At 45.6% G+C, this 19,729-nt stretch overlaps 1 protein-coding gene across 3 annotated transcripts; it reads left to right on the top strand.

The window, feature by feature from the left end:
- The first annotated feature begins 5,880 nt into the window (after positions 1-5,880).
- Positions 5,881-19,261, top strand: SMIM11 (small integral membrane protein 11). 3 transcript variants are annotated; one of them, XM_023741329.1, is made up of 4 exons: positions 5,881-6,035; positions 10,448-10,547; positions 17,315-17,493; positions 17,854-19,261. In XM_023741329.1, exons 2-3 carry the CDS (start codon positions 10,536-10,538, stop codon positions 17,477-17,479), a joined length of 177 nt encoding a protein of 58 aa, XP_023597097.1. In that variant the 5' UTR covers positions 5,881-6,035; positions 10,448-10,535; the 3' UTR covers positions 17,480-17,493; positions 17,854-19,261. The 3 variants fall into 3 exon arrangements, with proteins under 3 accessions (XP_023597097.1, XP_023597096.1, XP_004387037.1); XM_023741328.1 differs by having other exon boundaries at positions 5,888-6,056; positions 18,460-19,261; XM_004386980.2 differs by having other exon boundaries at positions 5,888-6,035; positions 18,460-19,261.
- Positions 19,262-19,729: the final 468 nt, after the last annotated feature.

Genomic DNA, 19,729 nt, shown 5'->3' on the forward strand with positions numbered 1-19,729 from the left:
TGAAACATCTTATAACATGAAGGAAGCTGGACGTCATTATGCTGAGTGAATTTAATGAGTCACAGAAGGGAAAATATTGTATAAGACCACTATTACACGAACTCAAGAAAAGGTTTAAACACATAAGAAAACATTCTTTGATGGTTACGAGGGTGGGTAGGGAGCGGGAGGGCTATTTACTAAGTAGATAGTAGATAAGAATTATCTTAGGTGAAGGGAAGGACAGCAACACACTACAGGGGAAGTCAGCACAACCGGACTAAACCAAAGCTAAAAAGTTTCCTGAATACAGTCAAACACTTTGATGGACAGAGTAGCAGGTGTAGGGGTCTGGGGACCATGGTTTCAGGGGAAATCTAGGTCAACTGGCGTAACAAAGCTTTTTAAGAAAATGTTCTGCATCCTACTTTGGTGAGTGGCATCTGGGGTCTTAAAAGCTTGCAAGCGGCCATCTAAGATGCATCCATTGGTCCCAACCACCTGGAGTAAAGGAGCATGAAGAACACCAAAGATGCAAGGAAAGTATTAGCCCAAGAGACAGAAAGGGCCATATAAACCAGAGACTTCATCAGCCTGAGACCAGAAGAACTAGATGGTACCTGGCTACCGCCAATGAATGCCCTGACAAGGAACACAACAGAGAGTCCCAGATGGAGCAGGAGAAAGGTGGGGTGCAGAACTCAAATTCTAGTAAGAAGACCAGACTTAATCAACTGACTGAGGCTGGAGGAACCCCAGAAAGAATGGCCCTCGGATTCTCTATCAGCCCAGAACTAAAACAGTTTTCGAGGCCAACTCTTCAGACAGGGATTGGACTGGACTGCGGAACAGAAAGTGATACTTGTGAGGAGTGTGCCTCTGAGCTCAAGTAGATACAAGAGACTAAATGGGGAGCTTCCGTCCAGAGGTGAGATGGGAAGGGAGAGAGTGTTAGGAGCTGGTTGAATGGACAGGGGGAATCAGGGGTGGAAAGGAGGAGTGTGCTGTCACAGTATAGGGAGACCAATTAGGGTCACATAACAATGTATGTATAAATTTTTGTATGGGAAATTTTTTTTTAAAAGAAATTTGCCATAGTGGCGGCCCTGATACTCTAGATCCAGATTGTTGTTAGGCATCATTTAGCTGGTTCTAACTCACAGGAACCCTGTGTACAACAGAACAAAACACTGCCCTGTCCTGCTACATCCTCACAGTCGTTGCTATGTTTGAGCCTATTATTGCAGACACTGTGTCAGTTCATCTCCTTGAGGGTCTTCCTCTTTTTTGCTGTACTCTACTTTACCAAGCATGATAGCCTTCTCCAGGGACTGGTCCCTCCTGATAACATGTCCAAAGTATGTGAGACATAGTCTCGCCATCCTCACTTCTAAGCAGCATTCTGACTGTACTTTTTCCAAGACAGATTTGTTTGTTCTTCTGGCAGTCCATAGTATATTCAATATTCTTCACCAAAAAAATAATTCAAAGGCACCAGTTCTTCTTCGGTCTTCCTTATGCATTTTCCAGCTTTTGAATGCACATGAGGAGATTGAAAATACCATGGCTTGGCTCAGGCACACCTTAGTCCTCAAAGTGACATCTTTGCTTTTAAACACTTGGAAGAGGTCTTTTGCAGCAGATTTGCCCAATGCAATACGTCGTTTGATTTCTTGACTGCTGCTTCCAGGGGCGTTGATTGTGGATCCATGTAAACTGAAGTCCTTTACAACTTCAATATTTTGTTTATTTATCATGATGTTGCTTATTGGATAAATTGTGAGGGTTTTTGTTTTCTTTATGTTGAGCTGCAATCCATACTGAAGGCTGTATAGTCTTTGATCTTCATCAGTAAAAGCTTCAAGTCCTCTTCACTTTCAGCAAGCAAAATTGTGTTATCTGTATATCACAAGTTGTTAATGAGTCTTCCTGCAATCCTGATGCCACGATCTTCTTCATAGACTCCAGTTTCTCAGATTATTTGCTCAGCATACAGATTGAATAAGTATGGTGAAAGGATACAACCTTGATGCACAGCTTTCCTGATTTTAAACCACGCAGTATCCCCTTGTTGTTTGAATGACTGCGTCTTGGTCTATGTATAGGTTCCTCATGAGCACAGTTAAGTATTCTGGAATTCCCATTCTTCACAATGTTATCTTAATTTGTTATGATCCACACAGTCAAATGCCTTCACATAGTCAATAAAACACAGGTAAACATCTTTCTGGTATTCTCTGCTTTCAGCCAAGATCCATCTGACATCAGCAATGATATCCCTCATTCCAGGTTTTCTTCTGAATCTGGCTTGAATTTCTGGTAGTTTCCTGTCGATATAGTGCTGCAACCGTTTTTGAATTATCATCAGCAAAATTTTACTTGTGTGTGACATTAATGATATTGTTCGATAATTTCCTCGTTTTATTGAGATCACCTTTCTTTGGAATGGGCTCAAATATGCATCTCTTCCAGGCGGTTGGCCCGGTAGCTGTCTTCCAAATTTGTTGGCATAAACGAGTGAGTGCTTCCAGCACTGTATCTGTTTGTTGAAACATCTCAATTGATAATTCCATCACCTCTTGGAGCCTTGTTTTTTGCCAACGCCTTCAGTGGATCTTGGATTTCTTCCTTCAGTACCATCGGTTCTTGACCATATGCTACCTCCCGAAGTGGTTGAACATCGACCAATTCTTTTTGTTGGTACAGTGACTCTGTGTATTACTTACATTGTCTTTTGATGCTTCCTACGTTTTTCAATATTTTGCCAATAGAATCCTTCAATATTGCAAAAGACTTGAATTTTTCTTCAGCTCTTTCAGCTTGAGAAATGCCAAGTATGTTCCTCCCTTTTGGTTTTCTAACTCCAGGTCTTTGCACATTTTCATTTTAATACTTTACTTTGTCTTTGAAATCTAGACTACCTAGGTTGAATTTCCAGCTCTGGCACTTGCAGACTTTAAAACCGGGGACAAATTACTTTAATCTCTTAGTGTTTCCTCATCTGTGAAATGGTTATTATATTATGTCCTTTATAGGATAGTGTCAATTATTTAAAAAATCCAGACTTTAAAGAGAGGTTTTATTCAAAAGGATAATTGCAATTGAGGGGTGAGGACTACTGTAATAGAAGAGGGGGGCTATTGCAATAGAGAGAATGCTCTGAACCTAAGATCCAGACAGCATCTCAAAACCAAATACGTTGTCGTTGATTCAATTCCGATTCATGGCAACCCCATGTGTTTCAGAGTAGAACTGCTCTCTGTAGGGTTTTGGATGGCTGTAATCTTAAATAGACCATCAGGCCTTTTTCCCATGGTCCTGCTGGGTGGATTTAAACTACCAATCTTTCAGTTAGTAGTCCAGGACAAACTATTTGTGCCATCCAGGGACCTCAATGGTTAGACAAAAAAAGTTTTTTCTTGTATAGAGGAGTGAACAGGATAGAAAGAACAGGGTGTGTGGAAGTCAGATGAAAGGGTAGTGTGATCAGTCTGTTTTCCAGGAGGAACTGTTAGAGGTGGGTGCTATGCTGGCTCAGGCTGAGGGTGGGCCAAAGTTCAGTGACCTAGGGGAAGTGAGTAGCTTAACCAAAGTTTGGTTAATACATTTTGTTCTAATTGATTAGTGGGGACAAGCAGTTCAACTAATCTTTTATGAGGCCAAAAATGGGATATCTGGAGGGTCTGTGTCTGGCCTTGCCTTAGGTAAACCAGGGGGCATCCTCCAGTCTTACCTAAGTCATGGGGAAAGGTGATTCTTTTCAATAAGCCTTTTTCTGCAACATGAAAGGGTTAGGGGTGGGGGAGATTTCTTTAAGCTGTTTTCCAGGATCACAGGACACAGGTAAAATTCAACATTGTCTGTTGTTATGAGACTTAAATTAGACAATAGCCTCAAACGCTTAGAACAAAGCTGTTTTTGTTAACTTTCTCCAGGAAAACTTTCCTCACTAATAGTATCCTGCCCACAGTTTGGTCTCTCCTCTGCCTTCCCCTAACATTTTGTACTATCACTACAAAAAGACACAATGGGCTTGGGAGTCAGATCGCCTGGGTTCAAATCTCAATTCTGCCATTGCCCTTTATTCCTTGGTTTTCTTGGGCAAGTCACTTAATCTCTCCATGCCTCAGTTGCCTCATCCATAGGATGGTGAGCCGGCTCGTACTAAGAGCTAAGTGAACATTCTATCTTGTTATCCCCGCATGTGTGTGTCCAGTTTGTGCCCTCCCATGGGGCAGGAACCTATGTTGCTGGGGTCTTCCACCCAACCTGGGCAGCCCCTATGAGGTTCTTGCCTTCTACTGACCAAGAATGACCAGGAGAGGCTCAAGTTTTCTGCATGAACAAAGCTTTATTGAGCAAAAGAGACAAAGAGGGACGCCGCAACGCTAGCTTTCGTCTCCCCTAACAAAGGTTTGGCTAGGGCTTATAAAGGTTTTTAGGTGGGAAAAATCATCATCTTTATTCATGAAAGAGACGGGCTTATGAAGATTAGGTGCGCGCGCAGGAGGCAGCCCAAGATGGAACCCATAACGAAGGCTCCTGGGACTGGATGGCAAGACTTATTATGGGGTGTCGCGACTGTGCAATCCCCCCATGGTGCCGGCTTGATTCCTGTCGCAGGTCTGTCGGTCACCTTCTGGATGTCTGCACATGTTCTAGGGACCAGATCCGGCCGGTTCTTCTGAAAAACATCTTATCAAGGAAGTACATTGACAGCTGTGTGGGTGGTTCTTTCCTTATTGCATGTTCCAAAATAATGGGTTTTGTGTCATTAGTTAAGCACATGTTTTTAGTTGAGAGTTCTTTTCCTAGGGGCTCAGTCCCTTCATCCCTTCCCTGTCTCACTTAGTGTGCTCAAACTCTGCACCTGTTTCCTAACTGTTTGTTGAATGAGTGAATCTGGGACCCTAGTACTGGGGCACCCTACCGTTGTCTCATAGGAAATTGCTTGTATTTTAAAGAGACGATGAATGCCGAATTTGGAAACTTCTCGTGGGGACCCATTGTCTTCAGCCGCAGACAGCAGCAAGGTGGCATTTAGGGGATGTGAGGCGATCGAGGGCACAGGGGCAGCTCAGGCTGCCATTCTCCTCCACCTCAGGTCGCGTTCAGAACGCGAACAAGTCCCGGAGGCTCAGCCCTGGAGGTTCAGCCCCAGACCGGCGAGCCCCGCCCTCCGCTGTTGCCTCTCGGCGGCCACCCGGGGCTCGCTGCGCCGGCGCGTGGAGCGGTGCATTTCGGGAGGTGTAGTTCCCCACAGGACTGTGGGAGTCGCGGTGTGCGCCTGCCCAGCGGGGGAAGTTGGCCTCTGGAGCTGTAAGTGCGGGACTTCTGGGTCGGCAGAAGTTTGTCCCTAACCGAAAGCTCTTTGGGGCGCTGGGGAGTCCATCAGCGGGCCCTGCGTTCGCGTTTTCTCTCCGGGAGGGCCGCCAGCCGGCCTTCGGCTCCCTGGCGCCTCCCCGGGTGGAGACCGGAGGGTGACGGCCGCCACGGCCACGCGGAGAGCCACCGACTTCTCCTGGCAATCCAGGCGCCACGGAGCCGAGGGCCCGGCGCTGGGGGCAGCGTGTTTGGGTTTTGTGGGTTGGTTGTGGCCAGAGGGTGTTGGTCCCAAGGGGCATGGGTGAAAGTTCTGGACGGCTTGCTTTGGGGAAGGGTGGGGGAGCGATGGGCGTCCTTGGCCTTCATCCCGGCTTCTGAGGAGGCAGCTGTTGCTTCCCGGGGTGTCGGCGCGGGAGAGAACCCTTGTACCTGCTCCGGGTTTATCTAGCAGGACCTGAGCCCCAGCGACTCGCCCAGTGTTGCACAGTGAACTTGGGCATCCACGCTGCCCTACCAGCGCATGGGGTTCCTGCAAGTGGGGGCGCGGACACCCCGGGATCCGCCCCTTAGCGGATCCCTGGGCGTTGAGATGTGGAGTTATGGCAGCAGAAGTGGAATCTGCTTGGTTTTCTGCAGGTCAGGTCCCCAAGCGGAGCAGAGAAAGAACATCACTGCTGGTCGGCTGTATCTGGCCCCGGGAACCCCGGCGGACGACAGAGTGGTGCCCTGAGGTCAGCCAGGTGATGCCCAAGGTTCGCCTGGAACCTCCCTCCCCTGGCCCATCCCTATTTCAGATGATTCGGTGAAGGGTTGGGGTGAAAAGGTTGGAAATTGGGAATGAGATCAGCTTCAGGAAGTTCAGACAGAGGGCACGGCCTAGTCAATCCCTGAGCTGAGCTTAGAAACCAAAAGACAGACTGACCCTTGAGTTTGTTAGTTGTGCCAAGAAGAAAATTTAGATTGTGTTCAACACATTGTCCATATTGCTTTAATTGGCTTCACCAAAATAGCGAATACCTTTTTGTCTTCCTAAGACAAACCTGGCAAAGGAAAACTCAGACTGTTTTTGCAGTAAAGGCACTATAAATATTTGGAGTTGGATCTAAGCCATTTGTTATTTTTCAGCTTTAACCTAAGACCGGATAGTTCCAGGGAAAGTTTGAAATGGACTTTCTGTCCCTCAGAAAGTGCCCATCTTGTGGGGCTTTGCAGTTGCAGCTCTCAGATAGCAGCTGCCTCTGCTTTCTGATCCTGCATCAGGTGTATGTATGGCAGCAGCGCCAAGAGCCTCTTCAGCTATATTTAGCTTCCGTAGCTTCTCATTTGCAGAAGGCTTGCAGGGTGCTAGGAAATTGACTCACTTGGGGCTTGTAATTTAAGGGCAGTGGGGAAAAGTTGTAATTCCGTGGCAGTAGGGGGGAGTAACCCAGGCTGATCAGGGTGGTTTGCCCTCTCCCACTCTCACTCCACCCCCTCCACTGCTATTGCAGGTCGACTTTAAGTACCTTTCTAAAGAGTTTCCATCTTCTCACTTTAGGTGTGAAGTTGAAGCTGCTGTATCTCTATACTCAGGTTCTATGACACCAGAGAGGAGGATGAGTTGTGAATTACAGAGCCGCACGGGCAGCATTTGGATTCTGATTTTAAAAATGAGAACACTGGTCCAGAGAGGTTAATGACTTGCCCCAAATCATATGCTCGGCCTCTGATGCCAAGAATAGAGTCCAGATTTCCAGTTCTGGTCCTCAGGAGTTCTTTCCACCACACCGTGCTGTCTTGAAATGACTGCATTTGCCTTGGATGCAACTTGTTGATGTTCTTCAGCTTGGCATGTCCATAAGTGGAAGGAGAACTGTTGACCCTAGCAAGAATAGTTGACGTTTATTTAGTGCTTTCCCTTTGTTGAGCGTAGTGCTTGATGTTTACAGTCCAATCTCTGAAGGAGAATTTACAAATGAGGGCGCTGAGGCTTAGTCCAAGTGACTTGTCCAAGGTCACACTGCTAGTAAATGTAACACGTTTGCTGAGGGCCAGACCACTGGGTATTCCCTTTATTTCCTCCTGTAATCTTAAGTGCTTGACTGCTAACCAAAAGGTTGAAGTTTGAACCCACCAGCTGCTCCACTAGAGAACGATGTGGCAGCTGCTTCCATAAAGATTTACAGCCTTGGAAACCCCATGGGGCAGTTCTACTGTGTCCTATCGGGTCACTGTGAGTCAGAATCAACTCGACAGCAGTGAGTTTGGTTTTTATGTTTGGGTTATCCTTGACCTTGAAAATCAATATTCCACATACATCACTGCATTGGGTATGTGATTTGGCCCTAAGAAAAACTGTGAGGAACAGCCAAGCTCCCCTGCTGTGTTTGTGTATTGTGGTTGTTAGTTGCCGTCGAGTTGATTCTGACTCAAGGCCACACCCCACGTGTTACAGAGCAGAACTGCTCCATAGGTTTTTCTTGACTGTTGTCTTAATGGAAGCAGATTGCCAGGCCTTTTCTTCCACAGAAGACTTGGTGGCACAGTGGTTAAGAGCTTGGCTGCTAACCAAAATGTTGGCTGTTTGAATCCACTAGCCAATCCCTGGAAACCCTGTGGGGCAGTTCTGCTCTGTCCTATAGGGTCACTATGAGTTGGTTTTTTGGTTTTTCTTCCGTAGTCCTACTGGGTGGGTTAGAACTGCCAGCCTTTAGGTTAGCAGTCCAGCGCAAACTGTACCACCTCTCAAAGCAGGAATCATAAAAATACAATTTACATGGCCATAAATACTTTATTTAATTTACTGCACTGGTTAATCCCTAGGAGCCCTGGTGGTACAGTGGTTAAGAGCTCGGCTGCCAGTCACAAGATCGGCAGTTCAAATACACCAGCCGCTCCTTGGAAACCCTATGGGGCAGTTCTACTCTGTCCTATAGGGTCGCTATGAGTTGGAATTGACTCAACAGCAACGGGTTTGGTTTGGTTTTGGTTTGGCTAATCCTTAAGATTATTAGGGATTACTCAAAGTGAAAATTCTAGCAACAGGTTAAAACATGTTAGGAACATACTTCTCCAATGCAGGTCAGAATCTGCTGCTACTTGAAAACAAGTGGACTGTTTATACAGAAAGGCAATGAACACTGTCAATCATCATCGCATTAAATGGATTTATGGTTTAAATTCCTATCATTAGTTTATCTGACTTTGAAAAAGTCATGGGGAAAACTTGGCTATCTTGTGCCAACTACCAGCTTGTTTTCAAGATACTGTGACTTTGAATAGATGAGATATGAACATTTTATATAAATACAATGCTTTTTTAGTTGAAAGGTTTTATAAAACATCTTTCCTGAAATTCATTCTAAAGACTTGTGAAATATTCTGCTGTTTTTCTTAATTCTGGTTGTAAATACATTTAAAGAAAAGGGGTTCTATGATTTTCAAATACAAAGCTATCTGCCTGCATCAGTATAATACTGAGGTTAAGGTCCTGGATTCGGGCTGGATAGGTTCGAATCCCAGTCCCACCTGTGTGACCCTGGACATGTTACTACAGCTTTCTATTTTCTCTTATATAATGCGGAGACAATAAATTATACCTCATGAGGTTGTTGTGAGGACTGAATGAGTTCACCCATCTAAAGCACTTGAACACGGCCTGGCACGGTAATGATAAACTGATTATTATGTTGTAAGTCATTGAATTTCAGACAGAGGTCACAGAGACCATTTAGTTGACACCCTCTTTCTTCGTTTACAGATGGGATTGAGTCCTAAGAGGGAAGTCACTTACTAGAGTGTGTAGGTTCTTCATCCAGAGCTCAGGTCTTCCAACTCTCGGGGCTTGTGTTATATTCTAAAAATAGTGACATCTGGTGCCTCTAAGCAAATCCCCTAGGTCTCCGTCACATTTTAGAAGGAATTCTAGATCTGAATTGCTTTCTTGGGACGGTTTTTTTTTAATCCCTTCCCTCCAGATATTTTTTAAAAACCAAGATTAGCTTAATTAACATTCAGAGGACCTGAGAAACAGAAAAACACACCTCTATAACCAGCTCTTGTTCAGAGAGGAGGTGAGGGGTGGGAGACAGTCCGGACTTGGTCTCTGTGGGGTGAAGAATTACTTTACCCACAGAATTTGGTCTTTGCCCTTGGTTCTTGGGGGGTAAACCTTGGGAATGTCCCAAGTAATTGAAGTGTCTGTTATTCATGAAGGATTCCATGCTACACCTAGTAGCTTATGCTAATGAGGTGACTCAGGGTGTGGGCTTAGAAAACCCACCGTGTGCTATCCACCTGATTTCTGAGAGGGGAACTAGAGATTGGGGTCAATCATATGGGCAGTGAGTTAATCAGTCCTGTCTGTAATTAAACCCCAGTAAAAACTCTAGACAGTGAAGCTCAGGTGAGTTTCCTGGTTAGTGATAGACATCAGTGCACCCGGACAGTAAACACATCGCTTGGGACATGGAAGCTCTGTGTTGGGGACCCTCTCAGACCTTGCCCTTTGTGTCTCTTCATGATTCTCGTTCTGATTTGTATCTTTTATAATAAAACTGTAGTGATAAGTATAGTGCTTTCCTGAGTTCTGTGTGTCATTCTAGTGAGTTATCCAATCTGAGAGGGTAGTGGGAACCCCCAAATTTGTAGCCAGCAGATTAGAAATGCAGGTGTCCTGGGGACACCTGAACATCCGACTGGTGTCTGAAGTCTTGGACAGACTTTGCAGTCTGGAGGATTGCACCCTTTAGGCTGTAGATCTGACATAACTTCAAGTGATTAGGTTCAGAAGAACTGCATTGCGGTCGGGGTGGGAACAGAATTGAACTGGTTTTAGGGTCTCTTCTATCTGCAGAAGAATTGGGTGGGAACACGTATGTCCTACTAGAGCAGCACTGCTGCCTCCGCATGGGAGTTGCACTCCATCCAGGGGAAGAGCTGCCCAGGAGGTCTTCCTGCTCATCAAGAGCCCAGCCTATCTCAGACCTCGCCCAGCCTGTCTGCTTTCCCCCAGGCCACGCAGCCTTGTTCATGACACTGAACCCGCCTCTGTGGAGCTGGCTGTCTTGTGCCCATGTGCCCCCTCTCTCCATCAAAGAGAAGTCCTCCTAAGGTAGTCTGCTCTAGAAAAACCAAGCGGACCTGTGTGTCTTTTCTCCCTCAGAACAGCAAGACCTGACCTTCCAGCCCCCCGCCCTCCTGATGTTTGAGTGGGCCTGCACTATTCAGGAGGGAGTCACAGTTGCTTCAGCATGAACTGGAAGGTGAGAATTGGCTGGGTTTTTCTCTTCCCTTTATTGTAAAAATTCAAAATAACAGCTCTGGAGAGGAAGATTGACTTAAACAAAAAAAAGAGATTAAAGCGGGAGTCATAATCACATTTAATATTTTAAGCTAAAACATGTAAATGTACATTTATTTATTCACCAGACTCTTGGGGGCAGTCCAGGCCTGTTCCTTGAGTTCACTGCTGTCTTCCTCCCTTCTCTTGCAAAAACCAGGCTTTTAAAGCATCGCCTGCAAGTTCATAGTTTGGTTTCTTTAAATGAGGATTAAGATTTTATTAAGATTTTATAATGCCACCTACATACAAAATCTTTCCAGATTTTTATGCAATTCTTCCCTAATCTTTTACAGTTGTCTTGCCAACAACGTTTTTTGTTCAACTTAGTATTCATGGAAACAACCTTTTCTTTACACAGTCATAGTTCGTAAGTGTTTTTGTGTTTAAATAAATTATTATAGCATCAAGTACAACTTAAATAAACTGGTTGGGAATAAACACGACTGACCCCTGTAAAGTGGGCTTTACTGAGGCAAGGAAAGTGTCCTTTTAAATCCTGGGGGTCAGGGAGGCAGAGGATGGTGAACAGAACGGCCACCAAACTCAGTGTGGATCTTAGGCACTTTGGAAAGCACAGAAGTATAAAACCAAATAAAAATCTTGCATTGTCTCAACATCCAAAGATGACTACTATTAACAATTTTTAAAAATATTTATTAAAATATTGTTTTCTGCCAATAACTTTAATACAAGTGTGTATTTTCAACATCCATTGGCTGTCTATTGCAAGGAGCACTGGAAAAGTCTGGAAGAGGGACCAGGGAGCTCAGAGAATGTAGACCCCCCCCCCCGCCCCCCTGTTCTGTGGTGCATGGGCCTTGGGAGGCCTTAAAGGGAGGCTGTGGGGACTTTCTCCAGGAAGAGAAAAAGTTAAGGAAGTAAAGTAAGTATTCTGTGAAGAGGTTGAAAATGTAGGAGAGCTTGTTTGCCATGCATCGGGGCGCCGGAGCTTACAATGGAAAAGAAGAGGTTGGGGAGAAAATGGAAGAGGAAGGAAGCAGAAAGCAGTGTGGAAGCGAGATCCCGGGAAGGGCTTTTACCCTGTGCAGTAGCTAAAGTCAGTAGGGATGAGGGAAAAAACAAACAAACCCATTGCCATCAAGTGGATTCCGACTCATAGCAACCCTATTGGGCAGAGTAGCACTGCCCCATAGAGTTTCCAAGGAGCGGCTGGTGGATCTAAACTGCCAACCTTTTGGTTAGCAGCCGAGCTCTTAACCACTGTGCAACCAGGGCTCCAATAAATGCAAAGCTGGTGAGGTCATGCTTTGAACGTACTCCTCCCACTTGACCATAGCGAATTGAACCAAGGATTGGTGTCCAAATCCTGGCAGGTTACGGAGTGCTTGAGCACAAGAACTGGGTTATAAAATACCAATTCAGTTAGGTTATTTGTCTCAGGGAATTTCAGCATAACAACTTCAGAAAGAGTCAGCAGACATGAGGTAGATAAAAGTGAAGAGAGGAACCATGGGACAGAGATGATGGGACAGTGGAAGTCGTGAGTAAGCAGTATCAAGAGGTATGAGGAGAGTTGAGAGACGTTCCTCGGTGACCAGCTAGCAGAGGTGACCGGCTAGCTGAGGTGACCAGCTAGCAGAGGTGACCGGCTAGCTGAGGTGACCGGCTAGCTGAGGTGACCGGCTAGCTGAGGTTCCGTAGCGCCAGAGCAGATGATGCTGCCGCTGCCCAGCCTGCACGTACTCGGTTCCCTTGCACCTTCTGTGTTGTGGAAATAATTCCGTGCCTCCTTTACTTCTGTATCTGTGCTTCCCAGGACCTCCGCTAAGTGAGATAACTGACTATGTTGTGTTCCGTGCAACAGGGAAGAGCCCAGGATAATTGTTTCAGGAAAATTAAAATGCAAACCCCCGAAACTATTGCCCTAAGATAACCTTTAAACCTTATGCCAAAAATATTCCCTGAAGTCTTCTTAAAACCAAACAATAGTTTAGCTTCACTAGTAAAGAATGTCTGCCTTGAGCATTGCGCTTTTTTAAGACCTATCGATATGGGACCAAATTGACGACAACAACTCGAAAGATTAGACAGAAAACTTAGGGGGCAGTGAGTTCACGTTAATGGAGAGGAACAAGTGGGAAAAGGAGGGCGGGGATGGTCGCACAACTTGAAGGAAGAGTGTAATCAATGTCACGGAATTGCACAGGTAGACACTTGAATTGGTGTCTGTTTTTGCTGTGTATATTCTCAACAACAAAAAATATTTTAAAAAATAGACCTCCTCATTACAAAAATACTCTTTGATTTTCACAAAGCTGTTTTTAAAAATGATGATAAAATTTTTTCTTTTTACTTGTGGGGTGACGTTATCCACTTGACCACTCAGGTTGGTCCTGCTGGTGACAGAATGAGTCCATTCCTGCTTCGGGAACAAATCTGCATAGACCTTCCCAGCTTGAGGCCGATGCAGCACTCTGGGCTCCGGGGAGCAATCTCGGGCTTGAAAATGGGTGCCTTCCACATAGTGTCAGGAAGGGAGGGCCTCTCCTCGTGCCCTGACTGCAGAGAGCCCAGGGGGTTGAGAGGCCTGCGGGGCCCAGTGCGTCCTGGGCCTTCCCCCCCCCCCCCGGCGCCGTGGGGTGCGGCTGTCAGTGAAGGTCACAGCGCTGCCTGTGTACCAGCAGAGTGCAGCCTTGTGGTTTCACAAGTGAGCCACTCTCATTACACAGCTACTGGGGTTTTGTTTAAAAATGTGTAGCTCCAGCCTACCCCAACAGCCTTTGCTAATTTACCTCCTTAAAGGTTTGCATGTTTCGAGAGATGTAAGGACTTCCTGGGGGGTGCAAACCGTGAAGGCACTTGACTGCTAATGGAAAGGTTGGAGGTTCATGTCTACCCAGAGGTGCCTCAGAAGAAAGGGCTGGTGATCTACTTTGGAAAAATCATCCATTGAAAACCCTATGGAGCAGAGGTCTACTCTGACACACATGGAGTCGCATGAGTTGGAATTGACAGGAACTGGTTAAGGGGTTTGTTAGACTGAAGTCAGAGGAGAGATTTAGCACAGCTGAAGCTTAGGACCCGACAAAAGGGGGCCTGAAGGCCTGACTTTGACCCTTTAGTGGCCTTGACCTCTGGTGCCATTTGCTCTGCTTCACTCCCTCTCAGTCTCCCAGCTTCTCCTCTTGCCTCCTCCTCTCCACGACCTTTAAAAAGAAAGTAAATACTGAAACCACTTACCTGTGTCGTTTGTCAATGTTTCCATTTCAGTGGGTTTTTAACTTCTGGCTGAGATAATCCATTCCTGTAATTTTTAAAGCTAAGTTTCAGATTTAGATCACAGGGAACCGTGGCTATAACACGGGCTCGATCATAAGACAACTCCAGAGGCTCATCTGTAGAGTCTCAGAAAATTGGAAGAAAAGTAACTTCCCAATACGAACCAAGCTCAACTCGCCTAGAAAATCCTAGTGACCATAAAAGAGGTCTCTGTCCCCAGACTGTTGATTTTTGCCTCCAAGAAGGTAAGATAGAACAACATTAAACATTCTTTCTTAGTTGGTTTGTATGCATGGAGTCAAGCCTATACCTCCCTAAAAATGCAAACTGTCAAGAAACTAGATGAATTAGGGGATTATCCGGGGGAGGGCAGGGATGGGGTTGGTCTGGGTGAGGAAAAGTCTGGAAACCAAGTCAATATTCTAAGCTTCTTACACTCAGCAGGGTAGATGTTTCCCTTTTGTGACTTTTTCAGTCCAGTTCACTATGCCAGACTGGTTTCTCTGAAGGGCATATGTTGTCTTTATTCTTTACTGTTAAACCAATTTCCTGGTTGAAAATAAAATGACTACCTAGTTCATCAGTGTTCTTATTGTTTTAGCTGAGTTAAAACAACTTAAACATTTGGGTCCCCTCTCCCCATATCTGTTATATTCCTGTTGTATCACATTACAATCCTCTCAAGTATCTAGAAGTAAGCCATCAAATCACTTCAGAGGTAGTGATCCCACTTGTCTGTGGTAAATTCAGTGGCCAAGCCATCTTATTTACGTAACGTAATTGTAGGGTTGACAGGGTTGGGGGAGCAGCACGTATATCACAATATATAGTATAACAATGGAAGGTTCAGGCTTTGGAGAAGTCGCCTGCCTCGGATCTCGTCTTGCCAATGACTACCCTTTCCGAATTTACCTTTTCTCGGCTGTGAAATCAGGACAGCCGTCTGCCTTGTGGGGATATTGTGAGGATTAAAGGGGATGGTCTCTGTAAGGCACTGAGTGCACAGAAAGTTCCTAGCAGACGGTGACAGCTGCTGTGTCAGCTAGATGTGAAATCTCTACCCGAGTTCGCTTTAAAAAATCCCAGTAAAATTATAGAAACATAACTGCATAAACTGTGATTTCATTTATCCCACTTCATTGAAAATCGGGAATCAGTAGAAAGAGGAGTGAATGTTCCAGTCCATCTCAGGCCTCATCATGAATTAGCTGTGTGGCCTGGGTTGGTGTCTCCACCTCCATGGACTTCATTTCCTTTGTCTGTTAAGTAAGGTGACAGACTAGGCAATCTTTAAAACCCTTCCCAGCCCTCTAGTTCTGTGAGTCTTGTCATCAGCTAAGTGTTCACTAAGCAATTTCAGGTCAACTTTAGTTTAAGAACCTATTACAGGGATGTACAAGTTTACTCCCCATAGCAGAATTTCATTGTATTGGTTATTACGTGTGATAAGTGATGTTTGGCAGTTTAACCTGATGATTTCATTGGGATAAATCTTACCTAATCCTCTAAAATAATAGTCATTCAACAAAAGCATGCCATTTCATTTTATTTGTGAAGGAATTTTTAAATGACAGAAAAGGCTCAGAATTGTCATTTGGGTCATACTAATCACATTTATGCGGAGTCCTGGTGACGTAATGGTTAAGAGCTCGGCTGCTCACCAAAAGGTCGGCAGTTCAAATCCACCAGCCACTCCTTAGAAACCCTGTGGGGCAGTTCTACTCTGACCTGTAGGGTTGCTATGAGTCAGAACTGACTCGACGGCACTTAACAACAATCACATTTTTAAGGAGTCCTGGTGGTGCAGTGGTTAAGTGCTCGGCTGCTAACTGAAAGGTGGGCAGTCTGGACCCACCAGCCGCTCCATGGGAGAAAGATGCGGCAGTCTCTCTCTGTAAAGATTACAGCCTTGGAAACTCAATGGGGCAGTTCTACTCTGTTCTACAGGGTCACTGTGAGTTGGAATCGACTCGACAGCAGTGGGTTTTGGGGGTGTTTGTTCAATCACATTTATGAAACTAGTACAGTATTTGCCTTGAGATGCTACATGATACACAGAATTACATAATAAAAACTACTGGTGCAGACAGTGAGTAACTGAAATTCAGTAGTTAATCCCAGACTTCATGTTAGCTAATGGGTGAAATTTTCTGTCTATCAGGATATTACAGGAGCAGTTAATAAGCAGTTAAGTTTTAATGTTTTGAGCTTTATTGTATTTTACTTACATACTTATTTTACCTTTAAGTGCCAGGGCTAATGAGTAGCTGAAACCAAGAGGAAACCATAGTGTACTAAAGCTGGAGAGAACCCAAGAGGAAATTGTAGTTACTGTACTAAAGCTGGAGAGAGCCCAGGAGGAAATTTTAGTTAGTGTACTAAAGCTGGACAGATTCCAAGAGGAAATCATAGTTAGTGTACCAAAGCTGGAGAGAACCCAAGAGGAAATCGTAATTAGTGTACTAAAGCTGGAGAGAACCCAGGAGGAAATCGTAATTAGTGTACTAAAGCTGGAGAGAACCCAAGAGGAAATGGTAGTTAGTGTACTACAGCTGGAGAGAACCCAAGAGGAAATCGTAGTTAGTGTACTACAGCTGGAGAGAACCCAGGAGGAAATCGTAGTTAGTGTACTAAAGCTGGAGAGAACCCAAGAGGAAATCGTAATTAGTGTACTAAAGCTGGAGAGAACCCAGGAGGAAATCGTAATTAGTGTACTAAAGCTGGAGAGAACCCAAGAGGAAATCATAGTGTACCAAAGCTGGAGAGAACCCAGGAGGAAATCGTAGTTAGTGTACTAAAGCTGAACAGAATCCAAGAGAAAAGCCTGGTCCAGCCTGGCCTTGCAGGTGAAGAACAGAGGCTCAGAGAGGTCAGGTGACTGACCCAAGTCACACAGTCAGTCAGTGGCACAGCCTGAGCTGTAACCCAGGCCTCCTGCTAACCAAAAGATTGAATGCTTGAGTCCACCCAGAGGCATCTCGCAAGAAAGGCCTGGCAATCTACTTCTGAAAACTCAGCCATTGAAAACCCTATGGAGTACAGTTCTACTCTAGTACACACGGAGTTGCTGTGGGTCAGAATCACCCCATGGGAACTGTTTTCTTTTTTCTTTTCCTGCCTCCTGGTTCCTTTCACTGAACCACACTGCCCCCTCAGAAGCAGAGGCCTGGGTGGTGGGCAGATTGCCTGGTGAAATTGTGAGGGCCAGAGTTACTACATTTGTAGTGGACTTGTGCTCTCTGTGAAGCCAGTAGCAGGGCCATGATGAAGGGCCGAGCTGAATGTAGACAGCTGCACGGGGCAGGGACCTTGTCTGCCTTGGTCAGCAGTGTGGCCCCAGCACCTAGCCCAGACCCTCTTATACAACAGGTGCTCGGTAAACGTGTGTAGAGTGAAGAAACATTCCACCAAGGATAGAACATTTACAGTGGTGTTTTCTTCTTTAAGGTTCTTGATCACGTGCCTGTGCTGCTGTATATCTTGGCAGCAAAAACGTTAATCCTCTGCCTGGCATTTGCTGGAGTCAAAATATACCAGAGGAAAAGACTGGAAGCAAAACTACAAAGACAGGAGGCCGAAAAGAAGAAGCAGTCAGAGAAGAAAGATAACTAAGGGGGAAACCAAAGGTGCTGTGGCTTGGCAATGTGAAATAGGCAGGGTGTTAGGGCAGGCCAGTCAGTGGGCGGGATTCGTCAGAGGACTGCAGATTCCTGGGATCTGAAGGGCTGAGTGAGGGCTTGTAAAGCAGCTCTGCACGAGGTGTTCATACACTGATCCTTGTGCCGCATCTGCTGATGAGCCTCCCACCTGTCTCCAGTCTAGCCTACTCTCCTCGGCTAAAATGCCATTTCCAGGGCACATGCAATTAGCCTCTTCCCCTGCTGTAAAGCCTGCAGTGGTCCTCCATGATTGGGAGCAGTGGTTCTTAACAGGTGTGGGTCACAGGACTCTGAGAATCTAACGAAAGCTATGGACCTTCTCCCCAGAAAGCTACATGCTAGAAACACAGTTGTACATAGAATTTCAGGAGGGGATGGAGAGTCACAGGTCATTGGAAGCCCCTGCATGCACCCAAGATAAAGAAACGCTGTTACCTTCAAGATAAAGTGGAACTCTTTGGTATGGCATATAAATTCCTTCCCAATCTGTCCTAACCCAGATCACTTTTGCCACCTCTTCTGCCCAACCTCCATGCTCCTGCAGGCCATTCCTTGACCACAGTAGACGTTGGTGGTGCAGTGGTTAAGAGTCTGGCTGCTAACCAAAAGGCTGGCAGGTCGAATCCACCAGCCGCTCCTTGGAAACCCTATGAGGAAGTTCTACTTGGTCCTATAGGGTCACTATGAGTCAAATCAACTCAACCTCAGTGGGTTTGGTTTGGTTTGGTTTGGCCTTTGCTTGTAAGTCCCTTTGTCTAGATTGCAGGAAAATTTTGATGCTAAAAATACATATTCATTAACAGATAACACTTCAGTAGTTCCTTTCTGTTAAGTCTAAATGGCTGAGCATAAGGGTTAATGTCGAGCAAATAAAGTATTAGCTATTATTTTTATCAAACATTTCTTACTTATCCCTTTGATCTTCCTGTCTAGATTTTGTATTTTAAATGTCAGCGTTGGTGGACTCCAGCTGAGAAGAAAGAAGACTTAATTATCGAATGATGTGTCAGAGGATAAACTCTCAACCTTTAACTTAATGTGAATTTTTGTATGCTTTTAAAGAACCAGTATTTTGTTTACTAAATTAAAATGTCTGTAAAAAGGGTGTCTCTGGTCTCTTGAAGAAGCCACAGTGACTTTGTTGTGAGAAGAGGGATGTTTTGCAAGCCCACGTCTCTTGTAGCATTTCCTAATTGTGGGGCTCAGAGCACAGAGGCCTTTCCCCGAGGACTGGACTGCAGCTGAGACCATGGAGCATTGTCTAGGCATGGGTCAGTAACATGAAACTTGCCTCCAAAAATGGAGGGTGCCAAGAGACTGAAGAAAGAGGCAGGCAACTCCAGTATGGCAGCAGAGGAGTTTATTAGGAAGACTTACAAATGAGACCAAGTCCTGGGTGGCTGCAGGACCAGAGATCTCTACAGCCCTCAGTGGAAGGGCAGAGGTTTTATAGTGGTGCTGGACAATGGTGGCTACATGCCAAGGACTTATTTAAGGATGACTTAGCAAACTGTAGTGAACTGGAGGACCACATGAGGGCACTCATGTTTGGCCTCACAAAGCCTCTTTCTCCTTCAGTTCACCCCTGAAGGCTGGCTCTTACAATCTGGCACACTCCCCCCTTTTGCTGTAGCATAAGAGACCTCGTTCCCTCCTTACCAGGAACAGATATAGAAGTGGGGTTAGCCAGGTGCCACCTGGTGCCCGTGCATGTGCAACAGACAGAGAAAGTTACTGCGTGCCCAGAACAGGGGAAGACTTCTCTGATAAGGAGAAGGAACTGGGAGAGAGAAGGTGACTCAATTCCCAGCCTCCTTATCAGAGAATGTTCTGGGCCCAAGGCCTTTACTTAGGCATCCTGGATGGGAGGTGTAGAGGCAGACCATTCCCCCAACAGGCCTGGGGCTCCTGGGCGTCAGAGCCTCTGCCCTCTCACCTGCACCCACACCACACCATCTCACGTGCTGCCCTCCTGTACACCTCTTTTCTCCTCCCCGCCCATTTTATAATGACTGTAGCCTTGTGCCTGTGCTTTCCTTGTTAGGGTGGAGGGCAGTAGTGCCAACTGTTGAAAGTTGACTCCTATCATGAACTGTGAGGTTCTATAGGGAGAAATGACAGGGTGAAAACTGTTGAGGACCCCGGCCATGATGGGTGTGTTAATCTAGGGTTGCTGTAACAAAGTTCCATAAACTTGGTAGCT

The sequence above is a fragment of the Trichechus manatus genome, unplaced genomic scaffold (genome assembly GCF_000243295.1).
Source record: "Trichechus manatus latirostris isolate Lorelei unplaced genomic scaffold, TriManLat1.0 scaffold00177, whole genome shotgun sequence".
Lineage (NCBI taxonomy): Eukaryota > Metazoa > Chordata > Mammalia > Sirenia > Trichechidae > Trichechus > Trichechus manatus.